The sequence below is a fragment of the Embiotoca jacksoni genome, unplaced genomic scaffold, assembly GCF_022577435.1.
Source record: "Embiotoca jacksoni isolate LCO1_2020_lvr unplaced genomic scaffold, fEmbJac1.0.p SCAF_3, whole genome shotgun sequence".
In the NCBI taxonomy this organism is placed as follows: Eukaryota; Metazoa; Chordata; class Actinopteri; family Embiotocidae; genus Embiotoca; species Embiotoca jacksoni.
Window position 1 is genome coordinate 15,965,147 of NW_027185381.1, and position 21,531 is coordinate 15,986,677.

General features: G+C 41.7%; 2 protein-coding genes across 3 annotated transcripts in view; one reads left to right on the forward strand and one right to left on the reverse strand.

Moving 5' to 3' along the window:
• Window positions 1-14,357, forward strand: part of ptprq (protein tyrosine phosphatase receptor type Q) — a 42,273-nt gene extending 27,916 nt beyond the window's left edge. The window contains exons 36-59 of the mRNA XM_069163107.1: window positions 112-263; window positions 534-675; window positions 1,546-1,821; window positions 1,960-2,328; window positions 3,046-3,155; window positions 3,367-3,553; window positions 3,655-3,893; window positions 4,089-4,158; window positions 4,527-4,685; window positions 4,905-5,196; window positions 5,282-5,355; window positions 5,480-5,579; window positions 6,175-6,303; window positions 7,709-7,753; window positions 8,434-8,460; window positions 8,652-8,733; window positions 9,323-9,413; window positions 9,581-9,657; window positions 9,777-9,911; window positions 10,156-10,281; window positions 10,954-11,099; window positions 11,335-11,470; window positions 13,545-13,668; window positions 13,754-14,357. Of these exons, the coding sequence (XP_069019208.1) occupies window positions 112-263; window positions 534-675; window positions 1,546-1,821; window positions 1,960-2,328; window positions 3,046-3,155; window positions 3,367-3,553; window positions 3,655-3,893; window positions 4,089-4,158; window positions 4,527-4,685; window positions 4,905-5,196; window positions 5,282-5,355; window positions 5,480-5,579; window positions 6,175-6,303; window positions 7,709-7,753; window positions 8,434-8,460; window positions 8,652-8,733; window positions 9,323-9,413; window positions 9,581-9,657; window positions 9,777-9,911; window positions 10,156-10,281; window positions 10,954-11,099; window positions 11,335-11,470; window positions 13,545-13,668; window positions 13,754-13,791 (3,326 nt within the window). The 3' untranslated portion in view covers window positions 13,792-14,357. The remainder of the gene's footprint in view (window positions 1-111; window positions 264-533; window positions 676-1,545; window positions 1,822-1,959; window positions 2,329-3,045; window positions 3,156-3,366; window positions 3,554-3,654; window positions 3,894-4,088; window positions 4,159-4,526; window positions 4,686-4,904; window positions 5,197-5,281; window positions 5,356-5,479; window positions 5,580-6,174; window positions 6,304-7,708; window positions 7,754-8,433; window positions 8,461-8,651; window positions 8,734-9,322; window positions 9,414-9,580; window positions 9,658-9,776; window positions 9,912-10,155; window positions 10,282-10,953; window positions 11,100-11,334; window positions 11,471-13,544; window positions 13,669-13,753) is intronic.
• A 1,087-nt stretch (window positions 14,358-15,444) lies between these two features.
• The window catches only part of iqsec3b (IQ motif and Sec7 domain ArfGEF 3b), a 30,243-nt gene continuing 24,156 nt past the window's right edge, over window positions 15,445-21,531 (reverse strand). The window contains exons 12-15 of one of the 2 annotated variants that reach the window (XM_069163108.1): window positions 20,222-20,380; window positions 20,027-20,119; window positions 19,228-19,274; window positions 15,445-18,210 (exon numbers count right to left, since the gene is read on the reverse strand). In XM_069163108.1, coding sequence (XP_069019209.1) covers window positions 17,791-18,210; window positions 19,228-19,274; window positions 20,027-20,119; window positions 20,222-20,380 — 719 coding nt within the window. In that variant the 3' untranslated portion in view covers window positions 15,445-17,790. The remainder of the gene's footprint in view (window positions 18,211-19,227; window positions 19,275-20,026; window positions 20,120-20,221; window positions 20,381-21,531) is intronic. The other variant, XM_069163109.1, reaches the window with a different exon arrangement.

Below are 21,531 nucleotides of genomic sequence, written 5' to 3' on the forward strand. Positions count from 1 at the left end.
TTAAATGTCTTTAATATCCATAGATGGTATATATTGATTAATCTTATGTGTACTTATCTTCAATCTATTTCAGTCTATCCTCTTCTCTATCTGCCTAACTCTGTGTTTCAGGCCCTATGTCCCCTCCCCGTAACCTGACTATATACAACCACACAGCAGTCTCCGTGTGGCTGAGCTGGGAGCCTCCTCTGGAGCCCAATGGAGTGGTGATAAAGTACGGCTTCCGGATCCAAGACCTCATCACACACACCGTCACACATCGGGTACTGTTAATTTCACACGCTGAAAGCTCCTGCATGATAACAATAAAAGTCACACCTACACACACGCTGCACAGACCCACTCAGTAAGAGTTACACACAAGCAGTAGTTAATTTCACACTCCAGGTATCAATCAGCAGTAACAGTATACTTAGAAACATGTGCATATATGTGTGCTGATACACAGATATTATCCTCTCCAGTAATTAAGATGGGATGATTTAATCTCGTATGTATTTTTTATGTGTGTGTGTTTGTGGGAACAAATATAGAACTCCTCTGGTTCGTCGACCACAGAGTATCTCTCAGGCTACAGGCCTCATAGCTCCTATGAGATCAGTGTGTACAGTTACACCAGAGTGGGCCATGGGAATCAGTTCAGCAACCCTGTGACCTTCACAACAAATGAGTCAGGTATAGCACACACTGTTTACACACAAGGACATACAGTAACAGTTAGGTTTCTGCTCACAGTCTAGGGTACAGAAAGTTTGTATATTTAATTCAAATCAAAATACTCTGAAGGAAATCTCGGGGCAAGCAGGTTTGCAGACGTAGTATAAGAACACAGAGTAAGACACAAAGGTGGATGACAATGGCCGATCTGTAGACTTCCTGTGGTTGTGTAAGGGATTTCTGTGTTGCCAGTAATTTTAGAGCTGAGATTAATGACACCTTACAATTAGCACCTGCCCTTTAAATTAGGAGGAGTGTGAACCAGGAAATGAATTAAAAAGTTTCTACGCAAGAAGTATAAAACATCTTTCATTAAAGTTTAATTTATGCAGAGACACTGTGAGCCTTTTCCACAATGACACAGATATTATTATTTAAAAGGCTCAGCAGCACAGACTGAGACTATAGCAGCAACAGGCACAGTTTAATTTTCTCTCTGGAACGCTAGGTTGTGACAGTGGAGTTGCTGGCTTTGCTACAAAAAAATTAATGAAAGGTGGCAATGAATTTTAGTAAAAATGTCTTAAAAATTAGGTTAAGCCTGATTTGTTTTGTTTTTGCATAATATATCAACCAGGGTCATTCATACTGTAACAAATAGGTAAAGTGTGTCTGCGTACACACATGCAAATTGGTAGTTTTTTGTAATTCAGAGTCCTGTCCAAAGACTATGTGAGTGTGGCAGCCTTTTTTTCAGTGCAATGAAATACCCAACAGTATCTAATGTTGAAATTAACTTTTTTTTTTTTTTTTTTTTTAAAGGAATTTTATCTCCAGCTGAGGCTATAACCACATCATTATCTCATTTCTCCCCCTCTCTGTCTGCAGTGTCTGATTCTGTGGGGAACTTGTCTTGCTCAGGAGTGAGCTGGGACTCCGTTCAACTGTCTTGGGAACTTCCAGCCAGCCCTAATGGGCAGATCCTTTTTTATGAGATTCTAGTGGAGGTAGATCTGCAGTCCTACACCCAACGAGCCCACACATCAGAGTACACAGTGACAGGGCTGTCACCAGACCAGGAGTATGCACTCACTGTCACTGCAGTCAACTCTGCAGGACCAGGAGACAGAGTCAACTGTACAGCTTTCACCCTGTCTGAATCAGGTAGTCATATTGTCTTATTGTACCGTGTTAAGCATTTTGAACATTCAGGCACTGCTGATGATTTGGACTGTGACTTCAGTGAATTTTTTGTTTGATACAGAGTGAATTATTGATTTAATCCTCATTGTCTTTCAACAGTCCCAGCTGCCCCTCGCTTCCTCACCATCTCTCAGGTCACACCTAACAATGTGACACTTCAGTGGGCTCCACCACTCTCCATTCCAGGCCTGCTGAAAGAGTACCACATCGTTGCACAGCTGCTTTCAAATGCGTGCGAACCAAGCATACCAATTACTGCTCAGCCGACCCCAGAGGACGACCTGGCCTCAGACTGTGTGATACATAATGTCACACTATCAGTAAATGCTACAGATAGCACCAAAGAAAACAGCATCGCACTGGAGTCCCTGGCTAAATACAGATACTACCGCTTCAAAGTGGCTGCTGTGACCAATGCCGGGGCTGGAGAATACACACACTGGAATTATGAACGCACTCTGGCCGGAAGTAAGAGTATCACAGTGATGGCATGACCTTTTTGTGTTGCCAGAGGGCAGTTGGCAGTTAGTTAGGACCTCAGGAGTAATATTTGACAAATGAGTCAGTTATTTGTTTTCAGGTATACACCTTAACAAATTCTGTGATAGAAGTTAAAATACATACCAATGTTTAACAGGCTGCAGATTCATCTTCCTTCAATGGTCAACTAGGTGCTGACTGTCTATAGCAATACCACACAGCAAAGTAACAAGTAACGTCACCATAGGAGAGAAAATGGCCCAGTTATGCCACTACTTGACAACATCTAACAACAGTGAAACCATGGGCTAGGCATTCAAAGGGCCGTGGACCAAGAGATACCAGCTGATAACATAGATGCATCAAGTAACACAGGTGTAATAACACAGCAAAATGTATTATTAACTGTGAAGAAGCCACAAGATGACACATTAACGCCGTCATGTCCTGCATTAGCATTATAATTTTATTGTCTTATATGCACTGGCAAAATTCAATAACTGAACTCCCCTGGTAGTACTAATGCATGCCGAGAGGTCTTTAGTTTGGTGATTCAGTGTTTGGAAGAAAAATTCGGTCTATTTTGTTTTATTTTGTTAAGTCTTGTTGGATTAATGGATCAGCGAGACACAGACATAATTTGCACCTCTGCATTTCAGTTAATAGCACAAAACAGCGGTCTGTTTTTCTCGTCTCCTCCCTCAGAACCGGATGTTCCTCCCCGTGACCTAAAAGTAACTTTGACCTCCAGCAGCCTTCGCATTGCATGGGATGCCCCAGCTGTTCTGTCCGGGCCGACTTCATATCTTGTGCAGGTCACTTCATTGAGTTACATTAGTCACAAATATAAACACGTCACCAATGAACTGGAAAACACAGGTAGACATTCTTAGAGCAGATCAACGTGATGTTATGTTGGTCGGGGTTTTTTAAAATAGCAGTTAAGGGCAGGGTAACAGGGTCTATAAGATGCATCCAATAGGAAATCAAATAGTAATGTTTCCATGAACTCTCCTGTTATGTCAGGTGGATGGTCCTGGTGTGAACATCTCTACAGTGCGGGCTCCAGGAGAGTTGATGACTATCGTTGTGACAAACCTGACAGCTTTCACTCATTACTTTGTAACCATCACTGCCTTCACCGGTCCATTGGAGCATGCTGGCAGCGAGGGGAAAGCCATTGGGCCTATTGCCTTTCAAACACTGGAGGAGGGTAAGTTTACATATTGTCGTACCTACATCAGCTGCTGCCCACCTGTAAACATGACCAAATTATTTTCTTTTTCTTTTGTATCATTCCTACACTATGCCCAGAGCCTAAAGACCCTCCCAAGAATGTGAACGTCTCAGTTATCCCAGAGGAAGTGAACCGTGTGGCGGTGACCTTCAACCCGCCAGAGGAGCCCAATGGAAACATCACTGCCTACTTTGTCTATGTCTACGAGAAGGATCGTCTGGTCAAGAATATCAGCCTCAATATCTCCCAAGGAGAGCACAACACGCTGGCTGCTGTCATAGAGGGCCTAAAGGGAGGACACACGTACAGTATACAGGTGCAGAACACGCACATATCACCCAAACACAGACACACAGTCTTTGATCACACACCTGGAGCTACAACAGACAATAAATCAGTCCTTCTGGCCGTGTATGTTTTTGACCTTGTAAACATTTGTCATCTTCACTTCTTTAATTGTTTTCTGTGTGTCCTTTTTTTTTGCTGCTTTCTTCCACTTGTCTGTTTGTAGATTTCAGCTAGGAACGGGGCCGGCAGGGGTCCACCCAGCCCACATGTCCAGATAACTACAGGGATCAAAGGTACAAGCCCCTCTTTCTTGTCTTTGCTCTGCAATGCTGTACAGTGTTTCTTTTTTTTTCTTGTTGCAGCAGTGCAGCAAAAGTGTGAGACAGAGAATTGCCACTGCATAGTATTATTGCTTGGGATGCACTCTTGTTCTGACATAGAAAATGTAACTCAGCAATATTATTAGAGGGACAATTTTACTCAGAGCAGCAGCCTGTTTGTACTGATTTATGTGTAAATCACGTAACATCTTCACACACACTGTATTCACCTGACAACCTTTGTGTGTGTGTGTGTGTGTGTGTGTGTGTGTGTGTGTGTGTGTGTGTGTGTCCCCGTGTTTGTGTGTACTCCTCTGTGTGCACACGTGCGTGTGTTCCAGCCCCGTCCAAGCCAACCCAAAGACCCCAGGCAGTGCTGGGCCATGGAGGGGTTGCCATGGTAACCCACAGGAGTATCACCATCCGCATGCCTGCCTGTTTCTATAGTGACGACAATGGACCAATCACAAAAATTCAGGTCATCGTGGCCGAGTCAGGGGGTATGACTCTTAAAAAACATTGACAGCCATCACTTTTAGTTCGATATACTTGGGTACTGGTCTTTTTAGTCTTATAACCCTCCAGTAAAATCGTGTTTTACAGTATGTCACTTTGTCCCAAGCTCACAAAAGACAAAATGAAAGCTAAAGCTGAAGGGCTTCATCATAAGTATGACTCAGCTGCAATTCCTTTCTTCTCTAACCTCCATCCTGTCACAGTGAAAGACATGGAGAACCTGACCAACTGGAAGAATGCGTTCTGGGATCGTCCTGCGCCTTACCTGACTAACATGGGGTTCCTCAACCCGCCATGTTTTCTGTGGGACGAGGCATCACGTATGAATGCACATCTGAGAGGTGGTCGCATTGTGTCTAGAGACGGCCACTCACTGGTGAGGCAAAACCACACTACAGAAGAGACCTATGTGATCGGAAAGAGCAATTTCTGTATGGAGGAGAACAATACAGATATTTTCTGCAATGGACCTCTGAAGCCTAACACTGTCTATGTGTGAGTGCACTTTACACAATTCAAAAACTGTTGTTTTGTAAAAATATAATGCTGAGTCTGGACTCATTTGTTTTATCTTTACCAGGTTTAAATTCAGAGCCACGAACATCATTGGCCAATACACAGACTCTGAATTCTCAGAGCATGTCAAAACTGCAGGTATTAATACAGTGGATGACTGTGCAGCACTCTACATCAAATAATGGAAAACATAACCTGTACATTATATCCTCCTTTGATATCTTTATGTAATATTGACCATTCTGCCTCTCTTCCTCTATAGCAGATGGGCTGTTGACCAGAGAAGAGCAGATCATTCTGGGTGCTCTGCTGTCCTTCTTCTTGACTGTGTTACTCATCATCATCATCTGTGGCTCAGTCAAGTAAGATCATTCATTTGCCAACATTATAAATTAATATTCTGGGGGGTATTCAATGCCTTTATTTGATAGCATAAATAAAGGAAAAAAATAATCTACAGAAGTCAGAAACAATGTTTTTTTTTTTTTTTTAAAACAGGCAGAAACTTCAGTGCCCCCCTTTGTAATCAAGACAACTGTGCGAGGAGTTGTGGTTCAGATTGATAGAGCAGTGCTTCCAAAGTGGTTGTCAGACATATTACTTAAGTTGCAGACCCAACTGACACCGTGCGATCTCCAGTAGATTTAAGGTTGGGGGGATACATTCACATCCCAACCACTCTACCAGGTTATTGTGTCCACTGGACACAGAGGAGACGGCATCGATAGACGGCATCGATAGACAGGAAATGGGAAAGAGATTGGGGCAGTGACTTGCAGCAAAGGTCCAAACAGAGTGAACAGTGTGTGCCATGTGATATGAGCTATAACCACTCAGCTACTGAGTCCCCCACAACATCAGTACATTTCCCAAAATTTGCAAATTTCTGTATAAATATGGCTCATTGCGCATTTGAAATATGTAAAATTGAAAAAAAAAAATGTATTGACTTTACAGGATCCATCAACGCAAGAAGGAGGGAGGGACTTATTCACCCAGAGAGGCAGAGATCATAGAAACCAAGTGTAAGCTGGATCAGCTGATCGCTGTGGCAGATCTGGAGCTGAAACAAGAGAAACTCAACCGGTGAGTCTGTGTTAGTCTCAGTCTAAAAGCATCACTTTGCTAAATATAACGCACATTTTTGGCAGCTGAAGCGTAGTGCACACTACATGACTTCAAGCTTGATTTAGCTGCTCCAGACAAGGTTTTAAGTCTAAGTCAACAAGACAAAAATGTCTTTGCTGCAGCCAACTTGATGTGCGCTCCTTTCCGCACACAATCTTCTAGTGTTGTAGAGTTTGTTCAGAAAATAGAAGCAGCAGCACTATGACAGAACACGGCACCATTGTGGCTTCATCATTTATCTTCAGTTCTCTTGCAGAACAGACAAGTCATCCTGTCTGCTTTTCTCCAACAATCCTCTCCTACAAATTTAGCATCTAGCTTTTCTTTTCTTTTTTTTTGTTTGGCACAAACAAGTGCTTCAAGCTGCTCTCCCTTCACAAGCTACAATTTTGCATCAGGTAAGAAACAAAAGTCAAGTTTAGTGTTGCTGATGATTCAGGAAACCATCAGGAAAGAGCAGTTTCATTATGAGCGGTCCAATGATTTACATAATCAAATATAAACAGTACGTAGAGAAGGTTGTCCACTGATCACAGACCATGTGTCATATGTCCTTAGGAAAAACCCCAAACCCCAAATTGCTCCTGATGATCAGGCGAACATATTCAACGGTAGCTAGCTGACATTGATGTATGTGTAAGTGCAAATAGATGAATGAGAAGCAAAAAGTAAAGTAGTTTGAATAAATCCTCCATATGGATGCAACTATTCACCTTTTATAAATAGACGATGGCATTGAAACAACCAGTAAGTAAGGAATACTGTCACCCACATAATGACAAAACAAGAAGAGGAACCAAAAATAGAGGGGTCCATGTGGGTGGAAAATGTGGCTGTCTTCGAGAGGACTTGAATAAAGAGGAACATTAAAAACATAAAACCCACATGATAAAAGATTAATAAATAAAACTTATTCCATCTGGAAGATAACTGTCCTTTATCTCTTATATATAAAAGTAACGTAACTAACCGACTCGTCTGCCTAATTAAACTGTCAGTGTGATATTCCTTCATATGCAGTGACTGTTCACTCATGTCCAATAAAAGAAGCCGTTCCTGAGGACAATTTTCTGTCCACTCCTTTTAGCACTCGAGCACTTCAGAGAAGAAAGATGTGAACTAAAATAGACATGTCTTCCAAGTTGAAAGTGTCATCATTAGGGAAGAATCTCTTGTCCTTTTGTGCTTTTTGTTGTTACCAGAATCTCCAAAATGAGATTTGTGTAGGTGCTACCTTTCTCACAGTTTATGTTAAAATAACACACATTTCTTTGTCACTTGACAACTTGCCTTGCACGCAGACACTTGCATTTACCTGCTTGGGCTGTTTTTTTTCTCTCACTGAGCACTTTTCTCCCAGCAGGTATTCTTCCTTCTTCTTTAGACGGAAGGAGATTTATGTCATCCAGTAAGTTGGGCTTCTAGTTTCTAGTGTGGCACATGTTGTTGTGTTGTTCTGTTTGCATGTTGCACTGCGCTTGTTGTTCAATCACACCATATGTGTGTGTCATCATCTTGTTACACATCAAGGCTTGCATTAAACCATCAATCTGCTGTTTATTAAACCTTCAGTGAAGGGTGACAGTTGAATGAATCACAGACATCAACATTTTACCTGCAGCCTGTTCCTTTTTCCTCCCTCGCTGGCAGGCATTGCAGAGCTTTGCTGATACCCCTCTGCTTAAGACCATTTTAATTTGTTTACCAACTCACTATCTCAAAATTGCTTGAAAGGCTTTGCTGTCTTAGAGGACACAAACGGTAGGCTTTATCGATAGCTGAGGATCTGCGTAGCTACAAGTCACAGTACTGCAGAGAAACACCTTCCACAGGGGAATAGCCACATTTAATCTCTACTGATGTTCACATGTTCCTTCAGAATGAAACATCAAAGCCTGTGTCAATGTTTTATCAAATTCGATTTGATTACAAAATGTTGAATCCTCCTTTGCTTAAACACACATCGCCATGTACTTTCTGCTGTGAAGATCAGCTCAGCTGTCACAGACAGAAATATCACAGTGTGGGCTGTGATTATTGAGTTAATTTGTTTATTTTTGCTTGATTTTTCTGTCTATTTTTGTCCAGGCTTCTCAGCTACAGGAAATCACTCAAGTAAGTCATCCTGTATAAATAACATGAATATGCACACAGAAGCTGCAGCATAAATCAGCGTGTTCTGTGCTGCTCAGTGCTGCTCGTAACCTAGAATAAGTTTACAGAAAATAGCATAACATATTATTGTCGAGTTTTTGTACGTCTCTGTTTCTCACATTAGTGCATTTCTCTCCTACCTTCACTGTCAGGCCTGTCAACAAGAAGTCTTTTCTGCAGCACGTAGAGGATCTGTGTGCCAGTGACAATGCCAAGTTCCAAGAGGAGTTTTCTGTAAGTTTTTGCCTCAAACCTAAACCTATGTTTATCAAACCCATAAAGTATAAGTATATAAATAGAGATAAAAAAGCAGGACGTTGTTGAGAATTTAGAAATAAACTGGAGCATGAAGGATAGTTTGCTGTTGGTAGACAGAATCAAAGCCAGCTATGTTCTTTGTTTCTGCACCTCTTATAAATGCAAAAGTAAGAGGTATGAAATCTTATCAAATATTTAGAGAGGAAACATTTGGGAGATAAAATCTTACAAGGCAGCTGCAGCTGCAAATGTTAATGTAAAACACATATTACTTCGTTTATTGTTCGTAAGGACCAATAATATATAGTCATACAAAACACGTCAGAAGCTGTGTGCTCACCTCTGCCATTATACTGCAGCCAGACAGGTCACTATTAACCAGTTTAGAAATCTCAAGATCCCTATTAAATTAAAAATCAAAAGAAATGTGATAAAGGTATTTTTTTATTTAAGTTTGGTATTTAATTTAACTTTTACCATTTGTAAATAGTGGCTTTGACCTTGAATCTCATGTATTGTATGTGTGTTTATGGATATACGAATGCATCGAATGTTATCCCTCCAGGAGCTACCAAAGCTGCTGCAGGACCTGGCCACCTCAGACGCTGACCTGCCCTGGAACAAATCCAAGAATCGCTTCCCCAACATCAAACCTTGTATGTGGTCAGACTGAAGATGAGATTTGCAGGGCTAAAATGCTTACAGTGTGCCAATAGTGTTTCTGTTATGAACCATATATGGATTTCACCATAACGTGGTTTCATTGCAGCTGCACTTGATTCGTTCAAATTGAATACCACTTCTCTCATTGTATTGTGTCCAGACAATAACAACCGAGTGAAGCTGCTGTCGGAACCAGGCACTGCGGGCTCAGACTACATCAACGCCAGCTTTGTTTCAGTGAGTACCAGCCTCCAAAACAGAGTTATGTAGTCAGGGTTCTATAAACTAGACATAAATATATACAGGCAGATAGTTTTCAGATAAGCTTCCCCTTCTTTCTTTTTCTGTCTCTGTAGGGCTACTTGTGTCCCAACGAGTTCATCGCCACTCAGGGTCCTCTGCCCGGGACTGTGGCTGACTTTTGGAGGATGATCTGGGAGACGGGGACCCGCACCATCGCCATGCTCACGCAGTGTTATGAGAAAGGCAGAGTGCGTCATGAGCGCTTTGAGGCTGTTATGAAACACCACTAGTATCAACATTCACAGTACATGTGCTGTTTTGGGCTTCGTTCCCAGGACGGTTACATCTACTATGGAGATCTAATGTGTGTGTGTGTGTGTGTGTGTGTGTGTGTGTGTGTGTGTGTGTGTGTGTGTGTGTGTGTGTGTGTGTGTGTGTGTGTGTGTGTGCGCGCGTGTGCGTGTGTGTGTGTGTGTGTGTGTGACATTTCAGATTCGGTGTCACAAGTACTGGCCTGAAGACAATAAGCCAATGTCAGTGTTTAGTGACATTCTCATCTCCAAAGTGTCAGAGGACGTCCTTCCTGACTGGACTGTCAGAACCCTGAAAGTAGAAAAGGTACTGAGCTAATAACCACTCACACATTCACAGAGTAAACAGAACATACATATGCAAACTGTGAACTCTTAAACACCAGAAAAACAGGCAACTAACAACTGTATTTGTTTCTAATTTGTCAATAAGTAATATACAAATAACTATATTTACTAATTCATATGCATTTTAAAAAGCATTTTAATTTAATGGGCCATCCCTTTTTTTTTTTTTTTTTTTACAGGTAAACCACTTAAAGGGGAAGACTGATGCTATTCTATGTTTTTTTTTTTTTACTGTAAAAAAAACTAATAAACAAAAGCATTTAGTCGATCTCTTCATAGTTCCCCAATTCTTCAGCCCAGCCATTGGACAAATATAATCTTAGTAATGATGTGAATTCCAAAAATGCACAACAAAATAATTCATGGTTCTGCCCCAAAATTCTGACCTGCTCCAAAATGTATTGGGTTTTTTTTTTGCCCATGTATGCCACACTCTTCCACCAAGTTTTATGAAAATCGGGCCAGTAGTTTTTCCTGAATCCTGCTGACAAACAAACAAACAAACAAACCGAAAACATAACCTCCTTGACGGAAGTCAGTCACATTTTGAGCTATAACAGCTGTTATGCTGTGAGTATAGATACGAAACTTGACTTTCTGTCATGTGTATTAAACATGTTCCTCTCTGCAGCACGGGCACTACATTATGGTCCGCCACTTCAACTACACATCGTGGCCTGAGCACGGTGTTCCAGAGTCCTGCAGCACACTGATCAAGTTTGTCAAAGCTGTCCGAGGTCACAGGCACGACAACACCACCATAGCGGTCCACTGCAGGTACAGTGTGACCTTAGTAATGGGATACTAACACTGCTTAGATTCAGTTTTTGGCTGTTAAATGGGTTTTAATATCAATAAAGTCCATCCATAAGTGGCATAACTGTCGATGATGTCCACTTCTGTAGCTTTTGTGCTTAACCCACAAATAAGACATAAACAAGTACATCATTTTGTGTGGCGTAAAGGTGCAGCAGACAGTATAATGGTGATTGTCCTCTCACTGTCTCCATAGTGCTGGCGTGGGAAGGACGGGTGTGTTTATTGCTCTCGATCACCTTATTCAGCACGTCAGAGACCACGACTTTGTTGATATTTACGGGCTGGTGGCCGAGCTGCGCAGCGAGCGGATGTGTATGATACAGAATCTGGTGAGTTCACATGAAATAAAGCAGTATGTTTTATTTTTGTGTTTAAATTCCATAATCTAGAGAGAATAAACAAGGAGACATTTTTTTTATTTCATCTTAAATTGTTCCAATACACTTAAAAATCATCAAAGACTCACGAATGGCAGTGCAGTTGTCCTACTTTTTACTTCATGCTCTGCTGTGATCCCATCCCCATCAGAAAATATTTGGAAAATGTTCGTACTGACAAACTGAATGATCTGGCTGTGGATTAAAGTCAAATTCTGAGCAGGATTCCCCCTATTGAAACAGCATGAACCTATCCTAAAATTACCCCGATGATTACTTATGGACCGCTCATGTGTGTCTCAGTGCCTGCTGGGACCCTTTGCCTCGTGCCTGTGCTTCTTCTCAGTAACATTGTTTCATTATTTCCTGATGTACTACACATTTTTAGTATCTATGTTTTTGGCATTGGGGTTCGAGCCTGCAGTGTCTGCAGCTACTGCATGACTCTTTGAGACTGCAGTGCTCGGTGTCCCAGGCCAGCTATCATTCAGATCAGTTATTTCATAAACTCGCAAATATCATTGCTGAGATACTGGAGGAGAGTGCCTTTTTTTACAAGCCAATATTTGCACCACATTATCGAAACCACTTATGTGTTCGTGACAACAAAAGGCAATGTTGAAGTTCTTATAAATGTCCATCAGATCTCGCAGAGGTACTTAGTTCCAGTTTCCTCTGTTTCCCTCAGTGCTCTTGTAAGGTTTTACGATAGAACGGCAATGAATTATAACTAGCACTTTAGGTGGGCTCACTCATGTTTTTACTTCCACAGAAAACAATTCCCAGATCAGTAGTTCCCAAACTGTGGTAAATGTGCCACTGGTGGTACAAAAGAGCCTTGCTGCAAGTGCCACATGTTCAAAAATCATTTAATCTAATTTTATTACAGACAACAACTCTTAAACAATAAAACATAGGGTGACATCATGTCACATTTGACTTAGCATAATACTAACCTGAAGCAGTCAGATTTAGACTCTTCAGTGGTTCTACACACCTCCCCTGGCTGTTTTTGAGTTATTTTTGTGAGTACTCTGATTATGAAAAAAAAAAAAATTCAATTTTGAAACAGTAGCCTTATTATGTCTGCTATTTAGCCTTTCTGATGCCTAGCATGGTTAAATAAGTGAATTTTATTTTGTAAAAACAAAGGGGACGTGGTCTGAACATTTTGGGAACCTCTGTTCTCGATAATTAAATTAAATTAGGGCTATATTAAACCCTGTCTTGCAGTCTGACTGCTCCTGTTGGTTGCCGCATTGAACTGCAAAAATTGTATCTCCACATCCTCAGATGATGCAATAAACAGTTGAGGAAATGAATCAAATACAGGGCAGGCACATTAAGGCAGGTTACACATACACTTCATTAGCTTTAAATTCAGCTTTAGTAGGCAACAAATGTGTCATATGTCACAGGTCAGATCAATGAATTATTTATCATTCATGTCCAAGATTGGTCAGCCAGGGAAGGACTCTAATGAGCATGCTGCATGGACTTCAAAAACGCAGGAGCGTGAGGAAGTCTGAAAAAAACAACTAGTTTGGGGTATTCACAAGTGGAGCAAAATTATTGAATTAGTGAGGTAACATCTTAGGCGACATGTGTCCATAACTTTGGCAGTTGTAGCTTTTAGATATATACAGCATGTTTAAAATGTAATTCAGTTAACATTTGACTCAAATGTTAGTGTTGTCAGAGTACAGTATAAGAAAATTTGCAAATCAGCTCTGGTAGATTTGTGTCCTGATAAACAAATCAAGCGGCATCATCTAAATCAAGTAAACATGATTCATACTTTATATGCTTTTTCCACTGTTTGTTAAGGGAATATGTTTATTCATATCAACATCTTTTCAGTGTGACTTTGGTCTTAATAATGAAATTGTACCAATATCTGGCTCTCTCTCTCTCTCTCTCGCTGTGTGTGTGTGTGTGTGTGTGTGTGTGTGTGTGTGTGTGTGTGTGTGTGTGTGTGTGTGTGTGTGTGTGTGCGCGCGTGTGTGTGCGCTGTGCATGCTGTCAGGCCCAGTACATCTTCCTGCACCAAAGTACGCTGGAACTCCTAAACAACAAAGGCAACAGCCAATCTATCTGGTTTGTTAGCTATTCTGCGCTGGAGAAGATGGACTCCCTGGACGCCATGGAAGGTAAACTACATACAAACGCACACACTCTAAGAAACACACAACTCATAGCACAGTGCTCACCCCACATATTCGTATTTATCTTCAGGAGATGTTGAACTGGAATGGGAGGAAACCACGATGTAAACGTCTGACTGAGGAACGCCTGTGCCTGTGAGTATTTTTTGGGGTCGTTGCCACATTGACTTGTGCACAGACCCTGGAGAGGACCGCCTCCACCGAGCGAAGCCGGAGGATGAGGGCGGAGGAACAGGAGCAGAACATTTCAGTCTGAAACTAATGGTCTGTCTTCTGACTAAGACTTTGTCGCTCCACTTGAAACCCTATTCTCAGCATAGTCCTCTCTTTAATGAAACTCTTGTCCAGTTGTTTCCAAAGACAGTGAGAGAAACAAACATTGAGGGGCAGGGACAAAGAATTTTGCAAAACAACAGGCTTAAAAGAGAAACGGTGAGCTGACTGTGAGAACTCCATCACATCTGTAAGCTTACAGGTACTTTGCACAACATTACTTCACTGTGTATTGTAATGACTTTATTATGTTGATATTATCTATGTTTTTGTAAGATAATTTATTCAGCCAAAATGGTATTGTTGTGTTTTTTTGAGTCTCTTTGTAACTCTGTCTGAGTCGAGGCGTTGTTTATCCTTTCTAAAGAGTGATCTGCAAAAATAAAAGTAACTTGAATTTTTTTCTGCCCTTGATGCTTAACGTTAAAACACATTTAAGACCTTACCCATTAGATAGCCTGGGGTTTCCAGACCTAAATTCACTGCGTATATGGGTCTGGGCACGCCGCATTTAGGATCGTCCCCATTTGACTACCATATACTGTATGTTGTGCAACAAAATTCAACAATGTTGGAACTATGCTTAAATGTCATCACACCCCCAATGGTTGCTGATTGGTCCACCCTTCAGAGTGACAGAGCATCTGACTCGATCTGATTGAAAACCCACCCATGTCCCACCCACTGATAGCCATAACCTGACTGCACCACAGGCCCGTCAAACAAATAGACATGCTCCCAAAAATATGGCTTTTTGAAGCCTATTTTCAAATAAAAAAATTTGATTATTTTCAGATGAACCACCAGAAAACTAATAAGAAGATGGGATTTTGGCTAAAAACACCATAAGAACTTATTGAAACAATGTATTGACTTTGTATGTCGTGAGAGAAGTTAAATGGGAGTCTATGGAGGTGGAAGTTTTTTGGAACCAACTCCTAGCAGGCCTGGGTGGTATTGCACTTTATGACACTTCTGCATTGTCCTAATTTTTCAGACCCAGAAGCTACATCCACTTTTATATACAGTCTATGGTTAAGACGCATACAACATAACAGCATCATCCACTGTTGTTATGTACCCCGCTTGTACCCCGTACACTTCCTGTCTCTATTGTAGCTATCAAATCAAGGCCCAGAGAAATGCCAAAAATAAAAGAGCCAACAGAATATGGAATAAGACTCCCAGTGAAAACGATGTGCTTAAAATCATGCATGCACACACGCATGCAAATTCATTACCCCACACATTCAGACAGGGTAAATCCAGTACTGCTTCAGGGTTGACCTCGTCCACTAATGAATGAGTTCAGACCCGGTGTGCTGGGATGACAGAGGAACACCGGCGCAGACTGATTTCCCATAAGCTCCTTCATTCCACCATCCTCCTTGCACACCTGGTGTGAATTCATTCATTAGAAAGGCAGAGTGCCACAGACACAGACCGTGTGGAGACGATGCCGTCGCACACAGAGGCACAGTCCAAGACTGAGAGTAAAAACTACTTTATTCTTTCATTCTCTTTGAACAGAAAAAATTAGAAATTCCATTAGTAAATATGTTGATCTTTAAGAAATCTCCTTTTTAGAAATATCGTGAGGGTGCAAAGATTAATGACAGTGCTCCACAGTGAGGATGCAGATTGGTGTGTCTCCATGACAACCACGGAGAAGGCAGGGGGTAAAAGGGCAGAGAGGAGGGAGGAAGAAGAGAGGGAGGAGAAAATGACATCAATCAACCCAACATGCCCTGACAATAATGATACAAACATAGAATCAAAATCCTCCCGTGTGCTGTAAATGAAAGATAAACAACAACAAAACAAAAACCAAAAAATATCATGCGGTATAGTACAAGTCAGTCAGAGTTTACAGTAAACAAAGTGGGAATGCTGACTTGAGAAATCAAGCAGTTTCAAAGGTAAATTTAAGCTGATTTGTTGATTTGTTGTTGCTTTGGCAGCTGTGTGTGTGTGTGTGTGTGTGTGTGTGTGTGTGTGTGTGTGATTCACTGTCCGTATATTCACCAATACAGCATAGCCCTTTACACACCTTAACAGGTGACACAGCCATCTCTTAATAATCCTGTAATAACATGATATGGTAATTCAATGATGAATGTAGATCTGTAATAATGTCAGTGTTTGTTACCATGGTAACTGGAGTGTATGCTATAAAAGCTGCCTGTTTTCCATCTCTTCTTATAGCAGTAGCATTTAGGACACCCCCTGATGTTAAACGTGAATATTAATAATAACTATAATATCCTTTTTTCTTTTTAAACTAGATTTTCTCTGTACAAATACATACGTAGATACACACACTGGGCAAACCAATTACTTTTTCAGAATAAATCTATATTATCTATTTACAATATATCCAATATATTCTGTGGTGCAAAAGGTACAAGACGTGTTTGGTATGTCTCAGTTGGATGTTTCGTGAAGTGCTGTACAAACTGGCTCGAGCTCGAAACCATCGACACTGGACAACAACACGGTGATGAAGTCAATAATAAGTCCATGGACATCTTCCATTTCCCCCCTGATTTCACATTCAGTACTGAAATACATCTCTGCTTATATATTATTTTCATAGTGTAAGGAAAATATAACAAGTGAGAGGGGAGTAATGTTTTTTTGAGGTGACCTTGGTCTACCCTGTGTACAGTAAATTCCTTTTTAACTAAAGCTTCTTTTTTTTTTTTTTTTTAAAGAAAAAAACAAAACAGTTTCTGGGCGGAGATATTGTCTAAATCCAAAGGTAACATCAATATTCACACTGGGTAATCTATTGGGAGTAAATGTACAGGAAGTGAAAGGATTCATATGCCTGTTTCAGCCATGTTTTGGTTGAATTACCAGCCCGACTCCCTGTTGCCCTTGAGTAAGCAGACTGAACACACGGTACACAAGTACTCCACTCTCAGTGCAACGCAGAGATTCAGATACAGTATTACATGTTTGCAGTGCAGCAGACTCATTCCTCCAGAATCACAGAGTCGGGAAAGTGACAAACAACTGTGAAGATATCTGCCAACACAAGTTTCGCAAAATCCATAACTATGAAGCACTCAAATATGATTGTCATCAGGATATCGTTTTTTTTTTAGGTTTGTTTAGAGTAGCGACATCCTCACTCACTCCTCCATACTGTACATGACATGGTAGAGATGATAGAGCCTTTGACCATTTTCTTCACCTTCCTCTTCACACATATTGATTATCTGTTCTCCAGAAAATGAGGGAACTAATAAACTGGTACTGTTGTTTCCTCACATTATGGAGAGGTGAGAAAAATGATTACAGTGTAGAGGAGCTAGATTATGTGTGCTGAAATGATTCCTTGCTGAGTGTGGTGTCTAATACTGAAAACCTGGACCAATGACAGGCGTGAACATCAATATCCTGAAAAAAAACACAGAATTTTGTCCTTTGTATTTAAAGCCATCTCGTGTCCTTTCAGAGCTGCTTTTCTGACATCGTCTCTCGGTTTCAGGGTCAAAGCTCACGGATACTTTTGTTGGTTGCAGATGACATTTAAAAATGCAATGTCACCATATCCCTTAAAGAATATGAAATCTAGATAGAAAACAACATTGGCTACCGGGTGACATGTTGGAGACAAAAGAAAGAAGAAAAGTTGTCTTTCAGAGATGCCATCAAAGCTACTTCATGTTCAAAAGCAACACAGCTCAGTCAGGACTATGAATAGTCTCCTTTGCCTTTCACGCCGCGATTCAAAGTGAGCTGACTTTTGCTCCAGCATGTTTGTGTTGTTGCATGTGAATGTGAGGGTCATGTCCGGCCCCCAGGGTTCGTAAAGTAGCTGATGAGTCAAACGATGCTGCGGGAGCCGCTGGAGTTGCGCCTGCGGGTGAGAGGAAGGGTGTGGTGAAGGGGCATGGGTGAGTCAGGCGGACAGAATTGGTGGGGGTGGTTGTAAGGTGGAGGGGGAGGCGGCAGGGGAGGTTGGGGGCCGTCCCCCTCTCTGACGTGCACAGGTGTGGACAGGGCCGATTGGATGAGCTGATGGGTGGCCGGGCCTTGGCTGAGGAAGGCCTCCATGCGCCCTCGCCCGCTCTGGTCCACAACAATCACCTTGACGATCTGCTGGCATTGGATGAGTGTTTCTGGGCGGAGCTCTCCGGCCTGGATGGGGCTGAGCAAGGCGGGTGGCGCAGCCAGGGCCAGAGACGTGGACTCAATGCTGGGCTGGCTCAGCTGATAGGTCTGCAGCCTGTTGTGAATTGACACCTAGTTTAGGAACAGTCAGAGAACGCACGAGGAGTTACCAGCCTGAACGCAGCCTCTACGCAGCCCTCTGGTGTGTTACGCACATGGGCATGCGGGCATGCAGGCATGCAGGTAGGCAGTATGCGGAGCGAGCGCATGCAAAATAAACACACACACCAACATGCTCTTATTTTCTCTCAACCATTTCTTTACATGATTTACACTTGATCTCAATCATGTTTTTACACACACCAGCCCAGGAAGAGAAAAGGGTTGCAGGGTAAGAGGAGATTTTAGTCAAAAGTTATGGTGGGAACACTTTGGATTTTATGTGTGTGAGTGTGCGAACATGGTCAATGAGTGGCAGAATGAGAAGCTGAAAGATAAAGGAGTGTCAGGAGAGGAGAGAGGTGACACCGAGGGCGTGGTGTCTCCCTACCACAATTATGTACAACTCTAAGGGACTGACTGAGAGGCAGGAGAGAGAGGAGAGAATGGGCAAAGGAATAAAACAGAGAAAACTTGGAAAGGAGAGAACAGCTTCTATCAGTATGCCTAGTTAATGGAAGGGCTTGTTTTACAGACACACACACACACACACACACACACACACACCAAACTGTTAACAGTACCAAGCTTATCTGGCTTTGTCGATGGTATTCTACGAGCCAGCCAGGCTTATAGCAGCTTGCAATGGCTTACACAGTAAGGCTGGCAAGCAGCAGCTGATGAAAGAAGGGATGTTGTATAGCGAGTGGCTGCTGATCTACTCTTGAGGCACAGAGAGAGGCTGTTTGTAGCGCCACTACAGCAGACTCCTGTCAGCGGCCTTTGTATCCTTGGCTGCATAGTGGGGATGTGCCTCAGGCGGAACTCTTTTAAAGCCAAGCATGAAGCATACTTTCTTTTCAGGATGAGGCATGGCCCATTTCTAACCCCACACCCCACACACACACACACACTCATACAAAACCACACCTGCAGAACTGGAGACGCAGATACTTACCTGAGGGAGACAAGAGTAGCTTTGGCACTCACCTCTACTGTGTTGTTGTTTCCGGTTTTATCGTACACATCCTGTGGGCCTGTGAGGAGAAATGGGTCATTTTGTAAGTCAACAGCTTCATACAGAAAGTCAAACATGTCAGAAACTGACTCTCGTACAGGGGATTGTCATTTCGGTAAAGGAATCGTTTCAGGAATACTGTTTGTTAGCCTCTTTACAGGAGAAGATCTCTTGTGCTGTCAATAGAGTACAGAATTTACAAAAGCTATGACCGACAGTAGTCCTGCAGATGGTGAAAACTAAATTTGGTTTTGTTTGTCAACCAATTATACAATATATAATGTGTTAGTTAATGAGCTTTAGAGATGTTGCCATATCTTCAGTGAGACAGTTAAGCTGGCCCTTTAGACAAAGCCAAGGCTGCAAGTGTTTACCTCGTATTTTCTACAGTGGTGTCAATCCTCTCATGTAACTCTCTGCAAGAAAGCAAGTGCATGTTCTAAAATTTAAAACTATTCCCATATAGACGGAGTTGGAGACTGTATAGTGCATTGTAACTTGTTGATGTAATCTGTCCACAAGGTAAAAAATATGGTAAATATATAGGTAAAATATGTTTTCAGTCATGTTGGAAACTGCACGGGAACTACTTCTTTCTTTCATATTTTAAACGTGACGGAGACCGGAAAGGTGACAGTTGACGCCCTCTCACTATCATCTGCTGTTATTTCTTACTGTCCTTTTCAGTGTGTGCTTTTTCATCCACCTGTCTTTCATGAAGTCGTCCTATTTTCTATAATTCAGTGATGTATGCTTTAGCAAAACCAGCACCTGAGGGAGATCCATGTCCTGTGTGTGTCTCCACTTGACCACCATTGGTGTGTAAGCCGTGTGGCTGGACGCCTTGTTGCCTCTCCAATTCCCCTACAACACAAGAAAGAGGGGTTACAACCAGGCATGCACAGGATGGTGCGTGTTTGTTTGCATTTGGAGAAGTCGAGGATAGCATGCTTTTTTTTTTCTTACACTGGATGTGAATCTGCTCCATCTCGTTGACCTCTGTGATCGCCTCTCTGAGCTCTTCGGCAAACTTCCGGAGCTCCTCTCCGCTCGGAGAGCAGAAACTCACCAGCTGCTTCTTCTCTGAGGTAAACGGGCTCAGCATGGTGACACCATGGGCGTAGTCTGATGAGTGGCCCCAACAAAGAGAAAAAGGAAGTGCTTTGATATTGAACACTTGAGCTTTGTTTGAGTTCCTACTTCATAAAAGGATGCCCTGAGGATGACCTGCAAAAACTCATACTTCACTGGACTAATGGTAAAAATGTGTTCATCTGCAGCACGTGGCTTCTTGAAGACTAAAGCTAAAGGGTAAAGGAGATCAGTGAGGCAAACCTTTTATTTCTTTACTCTGATGATACCAAAGTAAAGTAAACAGGGAACTCATAGTTTGTTTTGATAGAAATATCATTTATTCTTCAAAATCTACATCTAAAGTGAATCTATAATTCCATAAATTATACACCGAGATGTCTGAAATTTAATCTCAAACTGCACTATTGATCCAGTCCATATTATGGGGTCATGAGTTGTGTTACTTTCCACCCCCGTCTTGTCACTCTCTATCCATTCACCAGATGTCTTCAGGCTTTCTTTCTTACATCTCTTCAGCGTCCCGCCCACTCACACACCTGTACCCAGTTTCCTTATTATCTCAGCCTTATCATATATTCCAGCCCTTTTTCTACCTTCATTTATCAGGTTGTTGTATCATTCATGCTTTATGACTGCTATATTACTGTTGTACCTGCTTACCACTAAGGCATCATTCTCACCATCTAATGAATTAAGGAATTAAACTGTACCTGCCTGCCTGTTCCTCAGATCATGAAGTCCTCAGAGCTTCATCACCAAAGGTTTATGGTTAAGGTTTTATGAATGTTTCCTGATGAAGGTATAAAGACTGAAACCTTGTTTGTGAAGGGAGGACAAGTGATTGATAGTGTGTGGGATCTCTTCATCCTCTCGTTTTTTTTACTGCACTAAAATCTACAAGTGATCAGTCGTGTTTTGAAGGTTTGTACAGTTTGATCAATTGAGGATCTCAGATTTTGAATATTTCTACCTCAAACTGGCAGCACAAATCAAATTGTTGGCTCTACTTTATAGCCTGAAGCATAAAATTGAATGAGGATGTGGAAAACAACATTCACGTTAATGCAGTAAACCTACAGATACAGTACAAGCATACAAGGTCCTCCACATTTGTAAGCTCCACCCATGTTCTTTTGAAGCTTGAAGAATGAATCTATACAATAATATTTATTTTAAAAGAT